The sequence below is a fragment of the Balaenoptera borealis genome (assembly GCF_965194805.1).
Source record: "Balaenoptera borealis genome assembly, chromosome: 15".
Lineage (NCBI taxonomy): Eukaryota > Metazoa > Chordata > Mammalia > Artiodactyla > Balaenopteridae > Balaenoptera > Balaenoptera borealis.
In genome coordinates this window covers 70,434,573-70,460,071 of record NC_138871.1, presented here as the reverse complement: position 1 = coordinate 70,460,071, position 25,499 = coordinate 70,434,573, and the positions used below count along the sequence as shown (strand labels likewise).

Sequence of the window (25,499 nt, the reverse complement as noted above, 5' to 3'; positions counted from 1 at the left end):
TTCGGGACTCCTCCCACGACCCTCTCATTGGCGGCCTCTCGGGCCCCCAAACCTCCAGATCCCGGCTCTGTGTGATAAGCCCCGGCAGGGGCGAGGGGGGCGGGGGGATGTCGGGAGAGGCGCAGGTGCGAGGGTCTCAGGCACCTGGAAGGCTTCTCCCTCCCCAGATGGAATTAGCCGAGTTGGGAAGTGGAATTCCACCTCCGGTGCGGGAGGGGACAGAATGATGGAGATAATAATTATTTTGACAATCTCCTACTTGTAGACTGCGTCAGCTTTTAAGTATCTTCCCCATTCATAATCTGATATTGATTCCCTTCATTCTCTCAGTCGTTCTTTCATTTATTAGGCAAATATTTATTGAGCGTTCTCTATGTGTCTGGCATGTTAATAGCTGGAGATACGGCGATTATTAGGAGTGCTGGGTTTATAGGGGAAATTTAAAGAGAGACGACCTGTTTCTTGTCTTAGCTCTGGGACTTACCGTGTGGCCTTAGACAAAGAGGTTAATCTAAGTCTCAGGTTTCCCACGTGTAAATCAGAGCATCCAACAGGGCTGTTGTGAGGATCAAATGAGACAATATTGGGGAACGATCTTTATAAAGCTTATAACACTGTGTGAATGAGAGATTATTATTAATTGCACCAATTTGTTAGTTACTTCATTTATTCAATAAACATGTAAATCCTTAAGTTATTTCATGCTTTGGTTGAGCATGAGATCTGGAGTGAGAACCTGGGTGTGAGTCCCAATTCTGTCAGCTGTGTGATCTTCAGCAACTAACTTAACTTCTCTGAGCTTCAGTTTCTTCATCTGAAAAATGAGGGTGTCAATATCATCATCTTTTTAAAAACATTGAACTGTAATTGATTTACAAAGTGTTAGTTTCAGGTGTACAATAAAGTGATTCATATATACATATATTCTTTTCCAGATTCTCTTCCATTGTAGGTTATTACAAGGTATTGAATACAGTTCCCTGTGCTATACAGTAGGTCCTTGTTGTTTATTTTATATATAGTAGTGTGTATCTGTTACTCCCAAACTCCTAATTTATCCCTCCCCCCCACCTTTCCCCTTTGGTAACCATAAGTTTGTTTTCTATGTCTGTGAGTCTATTTCTGTTTTGTAAGTTCATTTGTATCATTTTTTTAGATTCCACATATAAGTGATATCATATGATATCTGTCTTTCTCTGTCTGACTTACTTCACTTAGTATGATAAATTCCAGATGCAAATGGCATTATTTCATTCATTTTAATATCAGCTTCTTAATGTATCTAATGAGATACTGTATGTGAAAATACATTGTTCAGTGTAAATAAATGTTAGCCAAACTTGTATTTAGGGCAGATACTTTGGTTTCTAATTCTCATTGCAGTATTTCTATTTCTGTGGCACTTTCCCCTGTAATATCCAGTTCAGTGCGTGCACCCCTGGGGCTCTGAAGCTTCTGTTGCCTTCCTTCTGAGAGGAAAGTGAAACGGTGCAAGTGGGACAGGGAGGACTGCATGTGCTGAGCATGTGATCAAGCCATGGCCCAGGTCCTCTGACCTCTGCTGACCCTGAGAACCCTGATCTCTGGCCTCCTGATGCATCCTGGTTCCAGAGCACTCGTGCCCAGGGATTCTTTTTGCCCTGGGCCTGGGTATTGTCCTTCCGGCCTCCAGGCTCTCCAGAGAAGAGGGCATTGTCCGAAGGGCAAGAGTAATGAAGACCTCGCGTCTTCTTCTTCGGGGACAACCAGAGGCTGGGGAGTCTGGGTGCCTGTAAAGAGGGACCTGGGGAGCCCCCATGGGGTGACCAGAGGGCTGGAGACCTAGTGTCCAGGAAAGGGTACAGGCAGAGGTGTGCAGAGAGGCCAGGGTACTTGGGTTAATCATCACCGTGGCTCAGCTAAGGCCCTGCCAACTGGAAGCAGAGTCAGTGTGACAGAAGGGGCTATGTGGCTGAAGAGGTAGGCACAACAGTGTGTCCACAGTGTCGGACCATGCCAGGCACAAAACGGTTTCAACATGTGATTGAGACCCCGGAGCCTGGCAAGTGGGAGGTGAGACCCTTTCTCCCTGTTGGCCTTCTGCGCTGATTCCTAGAATCGTGCCTCATCTGGACTTCCCTCCACCCTGGGTTTCTGCTTTCCCCGTCCTCCTTCCCAACTTCCTTCCTGATTTTCTTTCCTTGATAGGCCCAGAGTACCAAGTGCAGGCTAAATGTTTTGTGTGTGTGTGTGTGTGTGTGTGTGTCCCAACACTGTGCCTGCTGCCACACCCACCTCCAGTTCAGCAGACATGAATGAGGCTCCCTGCCATTGACCTTGTCCCCCCTTCCCTCTAGTTGTCTGGGTATGAGGCAGCCCTGCCCATCACAGAGAAGTCAAACCCACTGACCCGGGATCTGTACAAAGCAGATGCCGAGCAGATTGTTCGATTGCTGGGGCAATGTGATCCTGAGATCTTCCAGGAGGAGGGACAAGTCATGCCCACATGCCAGGTGACCCAGACCCATCCCCTGGACACTGCAAATAACGATGCCCACTCCAGCCCCACCCCACCTCAACCTCTGCCCTCTCAGACCATGGTCTGAGAGCCCCTCCCCCACCCCCCCAAACCACTGTCCTTTTCTTGGCTGCTGATGCCTGCCTGTTGCCTCCAGTGACTCAACAGTGAGTCAACTCTGACCACCATGGTACAAGTGGCTGGAAAAGTTCAGGAAGTGCTGAAGGTACCAACTCTCCACCTGCTCCCTGCTTAAATTCGTGTTTCCCTCTACTTTTCTCTTTTCTTGGTCTCTATTTTTCCCTTTTATAGACTTTTACATCCTTATTGTCACTCTTACTAATCAATAGTAATTATAATAACTATTACTGCGTAATACTTTATAATTGACCATGTATTTCACACCCATTACCTTCACAAAAACCTGTAAAGTTGGTGTTGTTGTCTCCATTTTTTTTTTGGATGGGAAAACAAATACTTAAGATAATCACAGTAGCTTGCCCAAATACACTCAGCTAATAATTGCCAGATAATGCTGATTCTTTCTATCTGTCTATGACAAAGCTGCTTTCAGTCCTTTCTGGAATAAGTAAGGGTTTTTTTTTTTTTTTTTTTTTTGGCTGTGTTGGGTCTTTGTTGCTGAGCACAAGCTTTCTCTAGTTGTGGCGAGTGGGAGTTACTCTTCGTTGTGGTGTGCAGGCTTCTCATTGCGGTGGCTTCTCTTGTTGTGGAGCATGGGCTCTATGCATGCGGGTTCAGGAGTTGTGGCTTGCGGGCTTAGTTGCCCCGCGGCATGTGGGATCTTCCTGGACCAGGGATCGAACCCGTGTCCCCTGCACTGGGAGGTGGATTCCTAACCACTGCGCCACGAGGGAAGTCCAGTAAGGGTTTGAATAAGTAGCTAAACCAGAGTTGGGGGTCAGACTGAAGTTTCTTTCTCAAATCCAAAGTTCTTTCTTCTACACCATATTCTCTATGTTCTGTTCGCTTTGGGGATAAGAGGGGGGTTCTGTTACCAACCAAAAAGAGAATATGCTTCTCCCAACCTGAGCTGGGTCCTGGAGACCTAGGCATTTTTCTTTTCTCAGGAGCCTGAGGGAGGCGCTGGTGGGGCTGAGTGGAGGGGCACCTCTGGCAGGATGGCATTCCTCATGTCGGTGAGTACCTTGATCGCTGGTTTTGCTCTCTCTGCCTTCTTGGGGTGAACCTCAGGACCATAAAGCTCTTCATAGCTAAGCTCCTAGGTGGACCGCCTCCAGCTCCAGCTCTCTTTCTTCTCCAAAAGCTAGATCTCAACATGGAGTCCCATTTCTTCTGAGCCCATCTGAGCCCCACCAGTCTATTGCCAATGTCTCTACATCCCACACACCCCTAATCCATCATCTCCAAGCAGCATATTTAAGAGTCAGATTCCAAGCAGTACTGGCTTAAGCACTGACCTAAGAGAATCATTATACAGCCTCTACCCTCAAGGTGTTGAAAGTCCAAGATAACTGTTCCTTCCCTGTCATTACTACTTCATGTTCTCTCCGACTTTGCAGGTCTCCTTTAACCAGCTGATGATAGGTCTAGGACAGAAACCTCTTTACACCTACCTCATTGCAGGAGGTGACAGGTAAGCCAAGTTGGCCTATGAATATTTTGTTTGGCTTAACTAGTGTCTTTTAGAAACTGAATTTGAATGCTTTTAGGTGGAGATTGTGTCCGGTTTGCTTCCCACTTCACATACTTACATTGCCTGACTAACCCTCATAGGTATTTAAGTTTTTCAACCCTACAGAGTGTTTATTATGGTGCCCAACAAATAGTAGGTGCCCATTCAGTGATAGTTTTCCCTTCATTTCCTTCTCTCAAAGCAGCCCTAATAAACCACAGGCTTCTGCTTCCCAAGCAGTGCCACTGACCTTGAGTCTGTCCTCTTAGGTCTGTGATGGCCTCTAGGGAGGGGACGGAAGATAGTGCCCTGGATGGGATCGAGGAACTGAAGAAGTCTGTGTTTTCCACTGACACTCAACCACAGACCTCTGTCTGTTCCTTCTTGTGGGGACATCAAAGCCCCAACATCCAGCCAAAGCCCATCCCCTGCCTCCTCCCTGCCCCCCAACTCCCTTCCAGCCACCCCCACCCCATCCTGGCCCTGACATCCCCACACAATATGTTTATACCCTAGAATCCTCTTGGTGGCACTACCTCACCCATCCTCCTCTCCTAGGTGGCTGCTGGGAAGAAGAGGGTGATTGTCATTGGCATTTCAGTGGGACTCTCTGTGAGTGTGAAGATGGGTTGGGTGGATCAATTTTATAGGAAGGCAGGGAGTAGGAGTGGAACAGCATGGAAGATAAATCAACAAGATTTATCTAGATTTAGCTAGAAAACAGAAAGGGCTTGTGTAAGGAATTTTGATTTTACTCTCACTAATTAGGATCCAGTTGCATGAATGTGGGACAAGGGGGAAGGGATCTTATCCAACAATAACTATGTACCCATCCATTCAACAACCAAAATAGACAGAGTAGTCCAGGGGTCAGCAAACTATGCTGGCAGGTCAATCCAGCTGCTCCCTGTTTTTGTCAATGAAGTTTTCCTGGAACTCAGCCATTTGTGTTTACATATTGTCCATGGCTCCTTTGACACTTCAATGGTAAGTTTGAGTCATTGGACAGAGATCATAGGGCCCACAAGCTTAAAATATTTGCTTTCTAGCTCTTTACAGAAAAAGCTGACCCTGGACTAGTCCCTTGCTACTTAAAGTGTGGTCCTTACACCAGCAACATCAGTATCACCTGGGATCTGTTAGAAATGCAGAATATCAGGCCTCCCCACACCAGACCTACTGAGTCTGAATCTGCATTTTAGCAAGATTCCCAGGTAGTTTGTTTGAGAAGCACTGGGCTAGATGACCCTTAGTTTCCTCTCAGCTGCGCAGCTCTGACTCTGACTCTCAGAATTCCCTGAGCAGGACCTGGACCCCAGCAAGGGCTAGATGTGGAATGAGGCACACAAGGAGAGCAGGACACTGACCTCATGGAGCTTACAGTTTACTTCTGTATTTTCAGACTTTACCACGCAGAAGATTTCCTTGGGAGAACCTGTTAGAAATGTAGATCTAGGGAATTCCCTGGTGGTCCGGTGGTTAGGACTCAGCGCTTCCACTGTCAGGGTCCTGGGTTCAATCCCTGGTTGGGGAACTAAGATCCCATAAGCTGCACGGTGTGGTCGATAATAATAATAATAATAATTAATTTAAAAAAATGTAGGTCCATGGGCTCTCCCCTTCAAATTCAGATCCAGTAGATTTTAACTGGGCCCAGAATCGGCACTTAAACAAGCATGTGGGGTGGATTCTGATGTACGTGGGCCTCGGGCAGCACTAGAGTAACCCCCCTCATCGTACCCTCCTCTCTCACCCTACCACCAGGCTCCCTTTGTGGCAGGCCAGATGGACTACTGCACGGATAACCCAGCCGTCTTTTTGCCAGTCCTGATGGGTTTCAACCCAGTGAGCATGGCCAGGTGAGCCTTCTGTAATGAAAAGTCGTACGCAGACCTTCTGTAATGAAAGGTCATGGCCAGACCCCTGGGGGAGGCTGGGAGGGAACCTGTGAAAATCTACAGAACAGTCACAAAGGAGAGGGCAGGGCAAATATCCTCTTGTTCACCAAATCTCAGAATATTAAAGTAAATAAAGGTGCAAACGAAGCAACTGACAAAGGATTAATCTCCAAAATATACAGTCAGCTCATGCAGCTCAATATCAAAAAGACAAACAACCCAATCCAGAAATGGGCAGAAGATCTAAATAGACATTTCTCCAAAGAAGGTATACAGATTGCCAACAAACACATGAAAGGATGCTCAGCATCATTAATCATTAGAGAAATGCAAATGAAAACTACAATGAGGTGTCACCTCACACGGTCAGAATGGCCAGCATCAAAACATCTACAAACAATAAATGCTGGAGAGGGTGTGGAGAAAAGGGAACCGTCTTGCACTGTTGGTGGGAATGTAAATTGATACAGCCACTATGGAGAACAGTATGGAGGTTCCTTAAAAAACTAAAAATAGAGCTACCATACGACCCAGCAATCCCACTACTGGGCATATACCCTGAGAAAACCATAATTCAAAAAGAGTCATGTACCACAATGTTCATTGCAGCTCTATTTACAATAGCCAGGACATGGAAGCAACCTAAGTGTCCATCGGCAGATGAATGGATAAAGAAGATGTGGCACGTATATACAATGGAATATTACTCAGCCATAAAAAGAAATGAAATTGAGTTATTTGTAGTGAGGTGGATGGACCTAGAGACTATCATACAGAGTGAAGTAAGCCAGAAAGAGAAAAACAGATACTGTATGCTAACACATATATATAGAATCTAAAAAAAAAAAGTGGTTCTGAAGAACCTAGGGGCAGGACAGGAATAAAGACGCAGACGTAGAGAATGGACTTGAGGACACGGGGAGGGGGAAGGGTAATCTGGGACGAAGTGAGAGAGTGGCATGGACATATATACACTACCAAATATAAAATAGATAGCTAGTGGGAAGCAGCTGCATAGCACAGGGAGATCAGCTCGGTGCTTTGTGTCCACCTAGAGGGGTGGGATAGAGGGTGGGAGGGAGACGCAAGAGGGAGGAGATATGGGGATATATGTTTATGTATAGCTGATTCACTTTGTTATACAGCAGAAACTAACACACCATTGTAAAGCAATTGTACTCCAATAAAGATGTTAAAAAAAATAAATAAAGGGTGTTCCTAAGCTTAGGAGGTTTTTTGTTTGTTGGTTAATTTGCTTATTCTCTCATTTCAGAAAGGATTGAAGGCAGCTTATAAAGGATACATAAAATATAAGGAAGCATACATTTAAAACAGGGAATGAAGAGGCAAGGAAAACATGGGTCAGAGGATAGAGTGGGCTCAAGAAAATGCATACCACAAAGATCTCTGCTTTCATCTGAGGTGGGTCCCAAGCATCTTTTCAAAGAAGGAATAGTGGGTGCTGACTGGCCTCCTAGTCTCCTTTGCCTAGCTCCCTTAATTTAGGCCCTTTCTCCTTCATGCCAGGAGCCCCTTTGGTCCCCTCTGGCTACTCACATCTCCCCCCCTGTTCCCCTTTCCTGAAATCCCTGTGCCTCCAAGTCACCTCCCTCTTATTCTCTGTCTAAATGGACACTTCGATCTCAAAGAGGGCCAGCATATATTTTTAAAATTTTTTATTGGAGTAGAGTTGATTTACAATGTTGTGTTATGAAGGCCAGCATATTAAACCAACAATGCTCAGGTGTGATTCTGTGGAAGCACTGCCTTGGGAGTGTTAATAAGAAAGATTCTTGTATGAGAGGTCTGATGTTGTAGGTTTGAGGTAAGGCCCTGAAATATGTAATTTTTGGAAGCATCCTTGGAGATTCTGATGCACAGCCAAGCTGGGGAAACTCTGCTAAATAAACCATTGGAGGGGGCCACCCAATGAAGCTGAGGGCTTCCTGTCACTGGAGGTATTTCAGCGAAGGCTTGTTGATTACCCAAGAGCAGCTTTGTGTATTTAATGGTGGTCTTGGGGAGAGGGACAGCTGAGTTCTGAGAGACTTTTTCAGCTCCCAGATTCCAGGCATGTAGTGTAATTCATACGAAGGTATAAATGATCTCTTTTAATGGAGGGCTTTCCTCACCAAAAATGTATCTGCTGCAGTGGATGCTAATTTCAGGGACTGTGACTAAGTGAAATGAAGGATTTCAAACAACGTAGGCGTGGAGACCTTCCAGCTGTTCCTTAAATCAGTGGCTCCCAAACTTGGCTGATCTTCAGAGTCATCTGGGAAGCTTTTTAAAAATACAGATTCGGGGGCTCCACTCCAGAACTACTGAAGCAGACTCTCAGGGTGGGTGTGGAAACCAGAAATGGGTAGTTATTTTAAAAAAGCAAACCTCCCCAGATGATTTTGATGACCCGCCAAGTCTGGGGATCTCAGTTTTCAACCACACAATAAACACTGTCGCCTCTCTCTGCGGAGGAGACGTGGCAATAGGACCTGTGCAAGAACCAGGACACAAGAAAGTTCTGGTCTCAGGCTGGAACTTTTTACTTGAGTGTTGGCTTTGCTCTGGGCTTAAATTGCTGAATGTTTTATTAACCCTCATCCTTGGGGTTCAGGAACACAGTGCCCCTATGAGCATCAAAGCACGTCTCTCTAGGAAATTGTTGACCTCTGACCCCAATCTCAATGTGGTATTTGGTTCCAACTCTCATCTGAGGCCCTTCCTTTAGATCCTCACACATGATCCCCCCTCTGTCTCTCTTTGGGCCCCAGGAATGACCCCATTGAAGACTGGAGTTCAACATTTCGAGAAATAGCAGAGCAGATGCAGAAACTGCCAGAGAAAACAGAAAGCTTCTGTGCTCAATCCAGCAACTGGGGTGAGACCTGCCCCCACCCCTACCCCTCACACCCACCTCTGGATGGCTTGCCACTTAGGGCCTCTGATTTTAGGTTTTGTTACATCATGTCTAAATTCCTGGTGTTGTGTATCTACTAAAATGTTGTAAATCAAATCCTGTTTTCTCGTTTCGTTTTTCACCTTAAGATGTTTTATTTCCATTCTGACCCTGTCTCTTAAATCAGTAATCATTAAACACCTAAATGGTCTAGGGCAGTTTCTATTTAAAGAAGCTCTTTTGCATCTGTGTGTAGAAAGTATTACTTTATGTCTCTTTTATATGTTTCAATTTCAAATATGGGCTTTTAAAAAAAAAGGGGATGCAGTTTCATTCTTCTGCCTAAGACTCTCCAAAACTGGTGTGGGCCTTCTAAGCCTCCAGTGCTCCTGTTCCTTCTTTCTCTGGATTGTGGTTGCATCTCGCTAGCATCATCTGCCCTTCCTTTGACCTTACAAGGGCCTTAACCAAATCCCTGCCCTGCCCCACTCTGCCAGGGATGGGCACATCTGTGACATTCTCCTTGATCTTCCTTTTGCAAGATAAGAAGGCAGGAATTCCACATTACACACAAGTTCTGCATCTTTCATCTCCCAGATGCTCATCTCTCCTCTTCTCTGCAATTATTTACTTTTAATCTCCTTTTCTCAGACAATGCTTTTATCATTCTTTTTGCTGTAATCTCTTTATCTTTTTGGTGTGTCATACTACATATCTGTACGTTACAATCAATGGCTGCTTCACTGGTCTGTCCAAGGAACATGAAATGTAGTGTTTGGATTAAAAACTGTTATTTAAAAAGTGGGGGATGGAGGAGGGAGAAAGTACTTGGAAAACAAAAACAAAAACGAAAACAAAACCTCTCTGAAAAACCCTTATCCCCAGCTAACAGGACACTCAATTATTCTGGCTTCCTCTCCAGAGTCCTGAATGTACCATAGAAATGACCAGAAGTGGCCCTTTCCCTCTTCTCTTCTTCTCTTCTTTTCTCTGTCCTTCCCTTCCCTTCCCTTCCCTTCCCTTCCCTTCCCTTCCCTTCCCTTCCCTTCCCTTCCCTTCCCTTCCCTCCTCTCCTCTCAGTTAAGCCCTCAACCAGCACTCCTCCTCACAGCACACTGGGGGCCACGAGTCCTACAAATGCCTGCCCAGTGGCCACTAACCAGAGCGCATGTCCAAGAGTCACTAACCAGATTGCATGCACAGTGGTCACTAACTAGTAAACTCCAGGACCTTTCTTCCTCTCCCAGTTTCTCCTGGGTGTCATCACTCTGCAGCCTGAGGGCCTCAATGGCTCCTCCCGGATAAAAGGTGGAAGTGCCACCAAGATCCTGCTGGAAACCCTGTTACTGGCAGCTCACAAGACTGCGGACTGGAGCATCGCAGCATCTCCGAGGTAAGGAGGATCTGGACCAGAGAGAGATCAGAGTCAGGCAGTGGGTGGGAGGGTGCAGGTAGGGGAATGGCAGATCCAGATCTGGAGGGTGCGCTGGTAGCAGCAAGACTGTGGCCCTGCCGTTCCTTCCCTGGGAAAGGAACTGGCAGGGGGACGCCACTGTTCCCATCACACAGTCACAGAGTCTGGCTTGTTTCCGATGGACCCTGGGTTCCTCAGGTCCAGACCTGATCCCTGTGCACACCTGGGACATCCAAAGCTAACCTAGCTTCCTAGAGTCTTTGATGTGGGGGTGGTCCAGGCCATGCAGGGTAGAGGTCATCCTGCTGTGGGCCTGCTTCCCTCACCAGGGTCTCTCGCCTAGCTTCCACATCACTCACTTACCCCCTCATCAACTTTCTGATCCCACCCTCCTCCTAGTGCTCTGGATGCCCTGTTCTCTCCTCTCTGCTCTTTAATCTTCTTCCCGCTGAAGCCCTCTCTGCCCCTGTTGAATGCAGTCTGGCTCTACTTACCGCTCCCCCACCAGGGACCAGCAGAACTTAGTTTCAAGGGAATTGTGCCTTCCCCAGGGCGGGAGGGACTCAGGCTTTCTGAGGGAGCACTGGGCCTGCCCTGGGAGCTGGTGGACTTTCTCCCAGATGCCTTCTGGAAATCCTGCAGACATCTGAGTGGGCTCATCAGGTGACCTAGAGTCAAAGCCCCAAGATCGCCGCCCTGATGAAGCAAGTCAGCACCGGGTGTGTAGATGCGTATTTGGAGGGGGGAAGCGGCCTGGATGGGGAATGTTCTGAGAGCAGGGGAGACTCTACGAGACATGATAACATGGGGAGGGTAGCGGGTCTGCGTGTTGGAGGGTCAGGGTAGGCTTTTGGTTCGTTTACTCCTGTGCTCTTCTGCGTGTGTCTTTCTCTGATCTCTGGATTTTTTTCACTGTGATCTCTCATGGCCTGACCTCTGACCCATTCTCAGCCTGGAGAAAAAAGGCTGAGTAGACCTGGTTGGCTGGCAGACCCTGGGCATCATTGCCATCATGGATGGAGTAGAGTGCATCCACACCTTTGGTGCTGGTGGGACCCCAGTGTTGACTTACTTCCCGATTCCTCCTGATCCAAACCAACTGGTCTGCTCTCCAAATTCTTTCCTACTCCCAACCCACGGAGGGTCCTCATTCAATGTCCATCCTGCCCTATCTAGATAGGCATTTCAGTCAAATGCTCCTTCCTTTGAGCCCTCACTCAGTCCTTGATCCCTCAGCTCCCAGCCCCGTGCTTAGCTATGGCCTCCCAAGTGTGTTACTGCTTACCCTGCACCCCACTTGCCACTTTCCTCTCAGCCCCACTGACACCTCCCCAGGCCTAGAACCTTCCTCTCCTTTGAAGCCCATCCCTCCTCTCTCCCTGTCCTTAACCTTCCCAGATTTCCAAGATGTCCATGGCTTTCTCATTGGTGATCACAGTGACATGTTTAACCAGAAGGCTGAGCTCATCAACCAGGTGGGAAGATGATGGGACTTGGGGAAGTTGGGAAGATAACTGGTGTGCAGAGGGTGGGAGAAAAGAGGAAGGTGGAAACAGGTAAGGGAGTACAATGAGATTCCCTTCTAGAGAGGGAATATGGGTTAAAGGTCATGAGGCTTTGAGGCAGCACAGGAACAGTGTGGAAAGCTCTGGATTCACTCCCCAAACCTGGCTCTGGTCCAGTACTCTTCCGTCAGCATGCTGCATTATCTTGGGCAAAACACTTTACCTCTTTGAATCTTGGTTTTTACATCTGTAGATAAAAGCTCTGCATTAGATGTCCTCTAAGGGCCTCTTTGGTCTTCAAGTCTATATGCTGGAGTTTTCCATGGGAAGGACTCTCTCCTCTTTTTCTGCCCCAGGGTGCCCATTTCTCCTTCTCCCAGGAAGACTTCTTGACTTCCATCCTGCAGAAATTGACACTGTGGTCTTCATTTTTACCCTGGATGGTGAGAGGGATGATGGGAGTGGTGGGGTGAGGGGATGGAGGCAGCAGAGTGACTCAGAGGAACTATCACTTCTCTGGGTCTTAGGGCACCTGCTCAGAGGGAGGGATGGGAGTGTGTGTCCTGACTGGACCCCAGGGGAGGAGAAAGAACAGCTGAAGAGCCAGGCTTTCCACTCTGATGCCCTCCCCCTCTCCTAGACAACCTCAAGGAGGTGCAGATGCTGGTGGAGCAGGTGAAAGAGAAGACCTCCAACATCCAGGCCTTGGCACACAGCACTGTGCGGCAGTCCCTGCCGGAGAGGGTCCAGCCTTGAGGAGGGGACCCGGGGCAGCAGTTACAGCCAGGGCTTCCTGGAGATGCCGTTCCTGCTCCTCTCTCTCTGCAGACCCCTCTGAAGAAGCTCTTTCCCTCCATCATCAGCATCACGTGGCCACTGCTTTTCTTCGAATATGACGGGGAATTCATCCAGGTATGGGGAATGAGGAGGTAATATCTGCAGTGAGGGGCACAGAGGAGGAGGGATTCCAGGAATTAGAAAACCCAGGGCCGGAGGGTAGAAAGCTTTGTCTGACTTTCACCAAACCAGCTGGGCAAGTTTTTGTTTTACCAGGTCACTAGTCAGAGTTTCCTAGTCAATGGGCTACTGCATTCAGTTATCTCGAGAAATATGCAAAAGTACAGGATAGGTCGCCAATCACCTGACAGATACTCATTTGTCCTTTGTCACAAGTTAATTGTCGACACTATAGTCATCCTCACTGTCCAAAAGCCTTTAAGACATATTTTTTTGCAAGATGTCCTATGCTGAGTTCACTGCAGATAATAGTACACTGATACAGTCCCTGCTTACTAATGAAATTATGATCCAGTACAAGCATTGCTAATAACCGTAGAAGTAATGATCACTTTGGGTGCACTTTGCAGTTTAGAGTTTGGAGTGGGCAGCAGGACGTCTGGATGCCAGTTCAGTTCTGCTTCGTGGCCGAAGAAAGAAAGCAGATTTACACATCTCTGGTTCTCAGTTTTCTCACACGACAGCCCTCCATCCTCCATGGGGCGGAACCAGGCCCCTGAAGGGTTGCCCTGGAGAGATGTGGCCTCATCCATTATTCAAACTACTTCCTCCAGGAAGCTCCCCAACTTAACCAGACAACAGCTTGGCATGCTCCTTACCTGCCCTCAGAACTCAATGGAGTTCTCCTCTCCTCTCCCCCTGAACAGGGGATCCACGCTCCTTTCAATGTGTATCTTTGTCTTTCCTTCCAAATGGTGTTCATTGGTCATATCCCTACTTCTTTTGGCATGCTTTCCACATTCATTGTCGCCTTTGAGATTTCACATCTTCTAAGAAGTCTCTTCCAATGAAACCCACAACGTCTAGACCCCTCCTTTATGTTATATACCCCATCATATTTATAGGTTCCATTGTATAGTCATAATACCTAATACACAGAGGCCCTTGCACTTTACACAATATTTCATGTATATTATCTCAGTTCTCTGAACAATCTCCTAAGGAATGTATGTTTAGTGTCCCCATTGCCCGGATGAGGAAGATGAAATTAAGAGATTAAGGGATTTTAATAATGACCACACAGATAAGACAGGAGTCAGGATTTGAACTCAGGTTTTGGGACTCTAAATCCACGGTTTATTTCACCATACAAGATAAATTTCAACCATATTCATGAGTTGAGCCCGATCCATTTATTCATTCATTCAACAAATATTTTTAGAGTACCTGTCACATGCCAGGTACTATCCCAGGGATAGGGGCTATAGCAGAGTGATAATCTGTGATATTTTAAAGAACTGTATTTTTAAAGAAAATTGTAATTACAATAGCAATACATTTTTTTATTGTCATAGCTTTAGAAAATACAGAAATCAAAAAAAAGGAAAAAAATCATCCATAATCTACCTTCTTCCAAAAAAACCCAAAACAAAACAAAAACCACTCAGACAAATTTTGAGACTGTCCCTCTACTTTTTTATGCATATGTAAATATAGTTATATAAAAACAAGATCATACTTGACATGCTGTTTTTAACTTGCTTCTCTTTATTTAAAATTATGAACACCTTTCTGTACTAATATATCTACATCATCATTTTTAATGTCATGTGTTCCACGGTATGTGGACTGTAATTTGTTTACTCTAGCCCCAGTTGTCAAACACTGTAGTTTCAATATTATGGCTTTTATTAAAATGCTGCACAGAATATTCTTATACACACATTTGACTCTTTCATTAGGATAAACATCCAAAAGTGGGATCACTGGGTCAAAGGGTGTTTAAAATTTTAAGGTTTTTGATGCATGTGGTTACCTCCGAAGAGGTTTGTAAACAAAGTGTAAAATTGGTTGTTCCCCACAACCTTAAAATACTGGGTAACATTGTTCTTTTTAATCTTCGCTAATCAGCAAAGGAAAAAAAGTGAAACAAAACGAAAGGCATTTCCGTGGTAATTTATATTTAATTACTATGGAGATTGGCTCCTTAAAGATATATATTCGCCATTGAATTTTTATTTTTTTAAAGCTGAAATCTTGAGTGTTACATCTATTTTTTTTTTTTTTTTAATTTTGGGTTTATTTATTTATTTATTTATTTATTTACTTATGGCTGTGTTGGGTCTTCGTTTCTGTGCGAGGGCTTTCTCTAGTTGCGGCAAGTGGGGGCCACTCTTCATCGCAGTGCGCGGGCCGCTCACTATCGCGGCCTCCCTTGTTGCGGAGCACAGGCTCCAGACGCGCAGGCTCAGTAGTTGTGGCGCACGGGCCCAGTTGCTCCGCGGCATGTGGGATCTTCCCAGACCAGGGCTCGAACCCGTGTTCCCTGCATTAGCAGGCAGACTCTCAACCACTGCGCCACCAGGGAAGCCCTGAATTTTTTTCTTTATTATACTGCTTCTTCATATCTTTTGGGCATATTCACCCATCCTTTTTTTTAATAAATTTATTTTATTTATTTATTTTTGGCTGCACTGTGTCTGTGTTGCTGTGCAGGCTTTCTCTAGTTGCAGTGAGCGGGGGCTACTCTTTGTTGCGGTGCGCGGGCTTCTCATTGCAGTGGCTTCTCTTGTTGCGGAGCATGGGCTCTAGGCATGTGGGCTTCAGTAGTTGCGGCTCGCAGCCTCTAGAGCGCAGGCCTATAGAACTCTTCCTCATTATTTTTCACATTCGGGTGTGCTCACACATTTGCGAGGGTTATTCGGGCAGTCTCTTACGTAGGGCATTTGAACTGTGTGTTCATGTAAATACATGAAATATACTCATTTTCTAATGGTATTGTGGTCTTGATGATCCCTTGATTTTGAGTTCTTTATAAATTAGTCCTTTATTTCTGCTATACAGTTGACAATTGAACAAGGTGGGGGGTTAGGGGCACTGATCCTCTGCACAGTGGAAAATGGTGTAACTTATGGTTGACCCTCTGTATCCGTGGTTCCTCCCTATCCACATTCCTGGGATAGGATCATTGTAGTACTGTACTATTTCCTATTGAAAAAAATCTGCATATAAGTGGACCCTTGTAGTTCAAACCCGTGTTGTTCAAGGGTCAACTATATATTACATTTTCTTTGGGTTTTAACCATGCTAAAGTCTTTGCTTTAATTTTTCTGCGGTAGAACTTATCAATCTTTAATTGAATTTGGATCTTGATGAATAGAAAGCTCCCCTCATGCCACACCCACCCCCAGATTGTAAAGGAACTCCATATGTGTTTTCTTTTAGTACATGTTTTCTTCTAGTGAAAGTGGTCTTTCTCTTGCTCTCTTTTTTTTTAAACCATTTTTTAAATAGTTAATTTACAATGTTCTGTTAGTTTCAGGTGTACAGCAAAGTGATTAAGTTATATATATATATTCCTTTTCAGATTCTTTTCCATTATAGGTTATTATAAGATATTGAATATAGTTCCCTGTGCTATACAGTAGGTCCCTGTTGTTTATTTTATATATAGTAATGTGTAAGTGTTAATTCCAAACTATCATTAAGAGTTTATTCTTGTGTATAGGGTGAGGTATGGACCCAATTTTATATTTTTCTAAATGACTATCCAATTATCCCAATATATATTTAAAGTTCATCTTTTCCTGAGTGATTTGAGATGCTACCTGTATCAGATACTCAGTTCCCACGTGTACTGGTTTATTTCTGGACTTTCTTTCTGTCTATTGATGTGCTGGTACCATACTGTTTAATTATAGAAGCTTTATGGTAAATTTAATGTCTGATAGAGTTAGTCCTCCCTTCAACACTCTTCTATAGAATTGCTGCCCTTTTTCCACATGAACTTTAAAATGAACGTGTCTAGCTTCAAATTACGTAAAAATTAAAGTATTTTTTTGTTAGTGGTAGTTAATGGTATAAATGGTTGGTGATATAAATGGTTAATGATATAACCCAGATTTGATTGATCTCTCCCCCACAGGGCAGTCTGACATGCAGCCTATAGCATCAGTACTGCATACTGGCCAGCTTCATTCTGATCGGTCAGATTTCTATTCTTATACTCAGTGTCTTTGTCGATCACTTGTTAAGTATTTTCAGTATACACCCTGCTAGGGGTTTGTGTGACCAGCTATTTATAGAGTTGCAGAATAAGGAGGCAGAAGTAGTAGCCTGTTTCCTCAGCCTGGCTAGGACCAAATACTTAACCCCCTCAATTCCTTTACTGGACTCCTGTTGCCCTCAAAGTTTGGTAATAGATATTATAAGTGCAAGATATGAGGGTCAAGAACAGGTGGTAGTTATTTCCAGAGTACCACGTGTTTGTACAACATTTCAGTTTTCATGGTGCTTTCACATCCATTATCTCATTCATCCAGGAAATGATCGTGGCAAAGTAGGAAATGCCCTCATCACTAAATCAGGAGACCTGGATTTAGGTCCTGATTCTACGTCTCACTATCAAGTTTACTTCTGACCTCTAGTTTCCACATACGTAGAAACAGGGATAGAAAAAACCTATTTCATAGGGTTGTTATAAGGATTAAATTGAATTAATTTTTCAACAAACATGTATTGATCAGTAATCATGTGTCAGCCATTATCAAAAAGACTGGGGCTCTGGAGCAAAATAAGACACCATCTCTGCTCTCAAGGAGTCTTTAGTTTAGTGGAATGAATCCCAGGATTTCCACTTCTCCCCTGTCTGGTACCTGAGTAACAAGAGGAAAGTGCTGGTAAGAGCAAAATCCTGGGCTTCCCTGGTGGCGCAGTGGTTGAGAATCTGCCTGCCAATGCAGGGGACACGGGTTCGAGCCCTGGTCTGGGAAGATCCCACATGCCGCAGAGCAGCTGGGCCCGTGAGCCACAATTACTGAGCCTGCGCTTCTGGAGCCTGTGCTCCGCAACAAGGGAGGCCGCGATAGTGAGAGGCCCGCGCACCGCGATGAAGAGTGGCCCCCGCTCGCCGCAACTAGAGAAAGCCCTCGCACAGAAATGAAGACCCAACACAGCCATAAATAAATTTAAAAATGGTCCACATCAAAAAAATCTTAAAAAAAAAAAAAAAAGAGCAAAATCCTACTGTGGAAGGACTCAGGGAAGATATCTGTCTACCAAGGGTCAAAAACACAAATATGTGGGGAATTCCCTGGTGGTCCAGTGGTTAGGACTCAGCCCGGGTTCAAGCCTTGGTTGGGGAACTAAGATCCTGCAAGCTGTGCAGAACGACCGAAAAAAAAAAAAAAAAAAAAAGAAAAGAAAGAAAGAAAGAAAAACCCACAAATATGTGAAGCTGCCAGGTTTGCCTGGAATGGCCCTGGCTGATGGAGCAAATTATGTCTACTTTTTTTTTGGGGGGGCCATGCTGAGCAGCATGTGGGCTCAGACCCATGCCCCCTCCATTGGAAGCATGCACCCTTAACCACTGGACTGCCGGGGAAGTCCTTATGTCTGCATTTTTTGATCCCTGGATTCCTGTCAGATAATAAGGCCCTGTTCACCCTGCTGCTCTAATGTCCCCTAATTTTCAATATCCCCATGTGTCTGCCCTATTTAGAAGTTCCAGCATGAGCTAAGCGCCAAGTGGGTGCTGAATACAGTGAGTACAGGGGCCCATGTGCTTCTTGGGAAGATCCTCCAAAACCACATGTTGGACCTCCACATTTGCAACTCCAAGCTCTTCTGGCGGGCTCTGGCCACTCTGCACCTAGGACATGACGGGATGGGGCTGGGTGGGGCCTGGCTTCAATGCCCAGGCTGCCATAGGAGGGCGTATTTCAGAGGTATGTAGATGTGTAGGGGTAAGGGCTGACTTTTCTCTTGTGCCTCTCCTCCTCCTTCTGTCAGGCCCAGCCTCTCCTCTAAGAAGTATATGTGCACACGTGGGTGCGTGTTTGTGCAATTATAACTATTAGGCAAGATTCTTTCAGTTACACATATGTGTGACAGAAGTCCAATTTGTACTGTTTTAACTAAGCAAGGCAAATGATTGGTTCATGTAACTGAACAGTCCCAGGGTAGCTAGATCCAGAAACGCAAAATGACATGCTCCAGAACTTTCAGCCCTTAGCTCTGCTTTCCTCTGTGTTGCTCTCATTCTCAGGAAGATTTTCTCCACTAGGTGGCAAACTGGCCACCAGCAGTGGCAGCCTAACATCCTACCAATTTAGCAACTCTGGCGGAAGGAGAGTTTATCTGTCCCTGCGATTCCTGCAAATACCTGGGGGAGGGTCCTCATTGGTTTGTCTTGGGTCACATGCCCATCCCTGAGCCAATCACTGTTCTCCAGGGGAAAGCAGCTCTCTGCCCAGGCCTGGGTCACCCATGCTCTCCCTTTAAGATGGCAATGGAGGAAGGGGCATGAAGTGAGCCTCAATCAAACAGTGTGGCCTGAGAATGGGGAAGCAATAATTCCCCAGAGGAAAATCAAGGTGCTGATACCAGGAGGGGGAGGCATGGATGCTGAGCACATAGCACAAGAGATGGTCCTGAAAGTAGGGTTGCTATAGGTGTAGCAAAGAAAAATATAGGACACTGGTTAAATTTGAATTTCAGAGAAATAAAGAATAATTTTTTAGTATAAGTATATCCCATGCAATATTTGAGACATACTTATACTAATTTTTAAAAATTATCCATCTGAAATTCCATTTAACTGGGTATCCAATATTTTTATTTGCTAAATCTGGCAACTCTACGTGAAAGGAGCCAATGAATGGGCATTTAGTGAGCAGCCACCAGGGCCCAAAAACAACCTTCTCGAATGAGTAAAAACAACCAACCAACTGGGAAAAAAAATCCTTTATGCTTTTCTAGTTCCTGGAGTTGGGGCAGGTAGGGGAAGCCAGAGCTACCTATGATCCAGTCCTTGCCATCCCAGAGTGGCCCATCTAATGGAGGAGAGACAAAACCAACACTTGAAACAGAGAACAATTAAGTGTCAAATTGCATGATCCTTACTGAAGTCCAATAGAACATGAAAGAAGGTAGGATCTATGCACTATAGCAAAGCAGAAGACTTCATGGAAGAGGTGATGTTTGAGCTAGGCCTACTGGTTATGGCTTGGAGAGGTGAAGGACAGAAAGGCACTTTTGTTAGAAGGAATATTAGCCAAGGCCCAGAGGGGGGCTAGGCATGATATGTGAGGGACACAGGTCTGGAGTCATTTTACAGAGTGGTGAGGGAGTAGGAAGGGGAGAAACTGTGGAAGAATAAAAGGCAGACAGGAATTTGGACTTGCCAAACATAGCTAGATCTGTGCTGTCCAAGATGGTAGCCACCAGTCACATGTGGCTATTGAGCACTTGAACTGAACTGAGCTCCAAATTTTATTTAAAAAGTGAAGCATGTAAATTTTCATTAAATGCAACTTTATTCTTTTGGTAGGACTACATTTCAATTTTGCATTGAAATTCAGCACTTGAATTGAAATGTGCTGTAATTGTAAAATACAATCTGGATTTCAAAGACATGGTACAAAAATATTGTAAAATATGTCACTAATAATTTTTAATACTGTATTTTTAATACAAATTTTTAATACTGTTGACATGTTGAAATGATGTTTTGGATATATTGGATGAAATAAAACATGACCAAAATTTATTTCACCTGTTTCTTTTTTAATGCTGTGCTAGAAAATTTTAAATTACATATGTGACTCATTATATTTCTATTGGACAGTGCTGAGCTAGATAGAGAGGAAAAGGGTGGTGAAAAAAATAGAAGCAGTGTTTGCAGATGAACTGTCTTACAGCAGTATAAAGGATGGATGTGGTTAGGGAGGAAACCAGAGGGAATGAGTTCAGTTTAAGATGACTAACCTTTGGGATTGCAGGGACATGGCCAAAAATACGACCAATTTGCCATTAATTCTCCAGTGTAACCCAGCCAATCAAGGCCCAACACCAATCCTTTTACCCCAGTTTTCCTTTACAGCTGGGGATTGTGAGTTTGGGATTGCCTACAGGGACGAATTCTCTACAGCTGGTCTTCGAGATCCCATACTCCCAACTCTCTCTTGACCCCATTCTCAGTTCCCATGGCTTTCTAGCCCAGCATGGACATTACCATTTCTTCCACAGCGGTTCTAGGGACAGCCCAAGGTTCGATGCATCGAGAGACTCCTCCAGGTGATCCACTTCCCTCAGCCACTGTTGGATGATATTCGAGCAGCTCCCATCACCTTCCACGTCCAGGTTGCACATGAGAAGGAACAGGTAACTCGCGAGCTGCTAGTCATCTAGCAAACACTGACTGAGTACTTACGATGTGTCAGGAACTTGTCTCAGCACTGAGTTTACAAAGCTCAGTGACACTCTGCAAGGAGCTCCCCCTGTTCATGGAGGAGACATGATTGTGACAAGTAGTCAGAGAAGTGTGAAAAAGGTACTACAGGGGTGTCGAAAAGGAGTCTTCAGTTTTACCTAGGAGAGGAGTCAGGAAAGAGTGGGAGACCTGGGTCACGAACCAGTCTTGATGAATAGGAGTTTTCTGGGTCAGGATGAAGGCTTCTCTCTGCTCTTGACTCACCTCATTCCAATTTCTGGTCTTTGAAAACTCTCTTCTATTCTTTTTTTTTTTTTTTTAATTTTATTTATTTATTTTTGGCTGCATTGGGTTTTCGTTGCTGAACGCAGGTTTTCTCTAGTTGCGGCGAGCGGGGGCTACTCTTCGTTGCGGTGCGCGAGCTTCTCATCGTGGTGGCTTCTCCTGTTGTGAAGCACGGGCTCTAGGCGCGCAGGCTTCAGTAGTTGTGGCTCACGGGCTCCAGAGCGCAGGCTCGGTAGTTGTGGCGCACGGGCTTAGTTGCTCCGCGGCGTGTGGGCTTCCGGGACCAGGGCTTGAGCCGGTGTCCCCTGCATTGGCAGGCAGATTCTTAACCACTGCCCCACCAGGGAAGCCCCTCCCTTCTATTCTTGCATCCAACCTGGTATCTTCTGACTCCCACACTGAATGCTCTAGCTCCTCCAGGGTTCTTCCTCAGACGGCCTCACTTTCTCAGGCTTCAGTTCTCACTGCCTCTTCCCCACAGGTGATCCCCATAGCCTTGCTGAGCCTCCTATTCCGGTGCTCCATCCCTGAGGCCCAGGCATACCTGGCTGCAGCTCCCTCTGTCCGTGAGGCTGTCAGGAGCGCCCTCACCCGGCCAGGTCGGAAGCGCAACGCGGACCTCTTGGAGACCCTAGATCGGGCTGTGCCGTGAACTGGTGTTTCTGGGCGCGTGGAGGGGGCCAGCCCACCCCACGGGGACTTGTTGGGTCAGCAGCACGTGAGGTGGGAGGAGAGGCCCAGTCTCCAGGAGCACCAGCCGCCCAGGCTGGGGAGACAGCGTCTCTCTCCTCTGGGGAGATCTTGCTGTTCACCCAGTGGTATCCACTTTCCCTGGCATATTCTGATTTCAGAAATAAAACTGAATGTCTTGTTTCGAAATCTACTGAGATCAGAGTCAATAGATCAGAGGTGGAACAAGATGAGTGGCATGGGTCGGTCCCAACAGCAGTTTTGTTTCTTTATGTCTCCACCTGCTTCCCAACTCCATTTCAGTGGTCACTGACCCAAACCTTATTCCAGCTTCTTTATATCCCCCCATCTCCAACACGTAGGTGCACACGTGCACGCACACACACATACTTCACTCCTACAAAGAATCACACAAGCAAGGAGAGGTGGGAACTTAGATAATTCCAAGGAAAGAGGGAAGAAGTTGTGTCCCCAACATAGGACACCCAGAAAATAACAATCCCAATTAGGCATGACAGGATCCTCATCACTAGAATGAATGCTACATCCACACACTGGACCATAAAGTGAGTGTTGCATCCCTACCCAGTGTTTGTAAAGGGAACATAAGGAACTCTGAGGGTGCCAGAGTGGGACCCAACACACACTAGAGACCCCACTCTGAACATTTTAGACCTCAGCTGTCACCTGTTTTGACAAATCAAAGGCACCCTCGCTCATCCCAGACCCATGCCAGCTCTTCAGTGCCTATGACTGTGACCATGGTAGTAGAGAGCTGGCTCCCCCTTGTGGTCAAGAAGTACCTAGGTAATAGACATTCAGGAACTCTCTGGGGACAAAACCTCCCTGAAGCTCACTTGAACCTTTCTGCAGGAGGGTGATTGCTAAGGAGCCAAATAGATTTCAGTTTTATGAAGATAGAGTATTCAATCTTTTAAAGACAGCCACAAGTTACCTCTCTATATCTGTGGGCCTCCAGCCTCTGTCTGAACTCTCTTTTCCTGTTCTATTGATACATCTACATTTACTTTGCTACCTTAGGTCTTTAACCAATGCCCCTTTCCTCAACACCATTCCCATAGTGCCTTCTGACTGCCATCGATTTGGTTTTTATCCTCCACAGACACCTCTTCCTAACTCTACAACTCAAGAGGGGTAAAGTTAGGAAAAGATCCTGCAAAGGCTCTCAGCTTCTCTTTACCCACAACTCTCCCCCATGCACTTCCATTAAGAAAATTAATTCGTCTCTCATCCTGGCATCATGAGCAGGGTCAAGTCAGAGAAGATACCCAGCTTTCCAGGGCTGGAGGAGGCAGAGCCAACATGTGCAGTAGCCCTACTCCTACATGTGGAATGGATAGGTTGCAGGGTCAGATTTCCCCAAGGCTGGATGCAGAAGGACACTAGAAGTCCAGAGGTTCTTTCTTTTTTTTTTTTTACTCGCCAAGTACTTGGATGGTGCAAAGATATCAAGTGAATTCAATTCGTATACAGTTGCATGTGATACTCAGGTGTTATAAACAAGGTGGTATACTGCTCACCTTGGGAAACTTTAGAGGCTGGGCTACACTCTGGCATTGTAGAGGAGAAAAAGATGACTAAGATCTGATCCCCACCCCCTGGGAACTCACAAGCAGATATGAGCAATTGCAATACAGGACAGAGATCATTGAAGTGGATTCCACCAGCAAGCTAGGTACAGAGAACTGCCAGAATTGTTCTGAGGATATTACAGGGTAGGCCAAGAATCAAGGACAGCTTTGGAAGAAGGAGGTTGGGGTGGAGTGAGGGAACATTCAAAGAAAACCTGGGAATGTTTGGAGGCTTGCATGGGTGTGTGGATCCAATATCAGACAGTCAGGTCATTGTCAGTGGAACCTGAGCTCTAGGAAGAGCTAAAGAGATTCAAAGATTTTTAAAGACCTATCCAGATGCAAAAGGTAGGGTGACAACTTTTACCACTATTTAGAGAAAGCAAATATCTGAGGGCAAGAACAGCTAGAGGGTAATCTGTATCAACACAAGACAGTAATTTCTCCTGAAATGACTAAAAGGGTCTAACCCAAAAGACTGGGTTGGATTGTGGAGGATGAAGGAAACAATTTCCTGCTATATCTATTTACTAGATCAAAAGTAAGAGGTGCAGAGGCAGAAGATATTTGGATATTACATATACTTCATATTTAATGTATTTAAAGATGGAACTCATGAGGTCTCCCCCAAGTCAGCTATTCTTTTTATAACTCAGGTGGTCTGGAATATTAGGGTGGAGCAAGTTCCCATGGGACAGTAAGGTTGAAGGAGGATTTGGGGACCAGGTAAGAGGTAGAGGGGCCCCAACATGGCTCTACGGATGGGCCCTACAAGCACAGCAAAATATCTAAGATCCAATCTAAACTCAGGTATGGTTTAGAGAGGTGGGTTAAATCCTAGGGCTGATGGGACAGGCACTGCATCTAGGTCGCAAAATGCTTTCATCCTGGAAAAGAGAAGAATTGGGCTTAACTGTAAACTAGTGGCTGGGGTGCTGTGGTATGAGAGAGATAGGAAGAAGAGCCTGGAGCACCTTGTAGTGCCAGAAAGTAACGAAGTCCTCATAAAAACAAAAGGATGGGGTCATGTCAAAGGGACCCAGGAGCCCACCTGAAAGAGCTCCCAGTGGCCAAAGCCGGAACAATTTGAGCAACAATATAAATAATGTCATATTGGACTATAACACAAAGTAGAAATTAGGTGTACATGAGTTCATACTGATATAATAAAATAATTGAATAAATAAATGAGGAGCAAAATCTCCCTAACACAAGAATTCCAAATAATACATGTAGATATACCCCACTCCAGGAAATGGAGCTTAATAACCCCTCACTCTCTACAACCCCTGTATGGGCAAAAGTAAGAGGCTTGTTTCCAAAGAACAGAGTATTGAAAGAGAAAAATAGAGGCTTCACATTGGAAAAGTCTGGCAAGCACTACCTTAACCAAGTACTGGAAATTAGCGTCACCAATTGATATCATGTACCACCTGATATGATGTAACGAGAAGGACACGTCACCTCAGTATTCATCCCCAAACCTCAGTCTAAGCATAAGGAAAACATTAGAGAAACCCAAATTTAAGAACATTTTACGAAAGAACTGCCTAGTGCTCCTCAAAACAATAAAGGTCATAGAAAACAAAGATTGAGAAACCAAGCAACAGTTGTTACTGTATAGGACCTACAGTACTCAAAGGAGAAATAAACAAATCCACAATCACAGTGAAAATTTTATACACTTGTCTTAGTAATTGGTGGAACTATATTCAGTATCCTGTAATAAACCATAATGGAAAAGAATATGAAAAGAATATATATGTGTAATTGAATCACTTTGCAATACAGCAGAAATTAATACAACATCGTAAATCAACTATACTTCAATAAAATAAATTTTTTAAAAAAAGAGACAAGAAAGAAAACTATCAGGGAAAAAAAAAAAAAAAAAAGAAA

General features: G+C 45.2%; 1 protein-coding gene across 1 annotated transcript; it reads left to right on the top strand.

The window, feature by feature from the left end:
• The first annotated feature begins 58 nt into the window (after positions 1-58).
• On the top strand, positions 59-25,499 carry GCKR (glucokinase regulator). Its single transcript, XM_082357643.1, is given in 23 exon segments — positions 59-2,052; positions 2,337-2,492; positions 2,658-2,723; positions 3,586-3,654; positions 4,039-4,112; positions 4,421-4,487; positions 4,710-4,763; positions 5,916-6,010; positions 8,821-8,884; positions 8,886-8,927; positions 10,220-10,338; positions 10,980-11,028; positions 11,032-11,078; positions 11,311-11,326; positions 11,330-11,408; positions 11,758-11,834; positions 12,221-12,266; positions 12,269-12,307; positions 12,505-12,608; positions 12,693-12,776; positions 18,322-18,480; positions 20,859-20,984; positions 21,800-25,499. Coding segments are annotated over 23 exon segments (1,863 nt in total). The 5' UTR covers positions 59-1,992; the 3' UTR covers positions 21,971-25,499.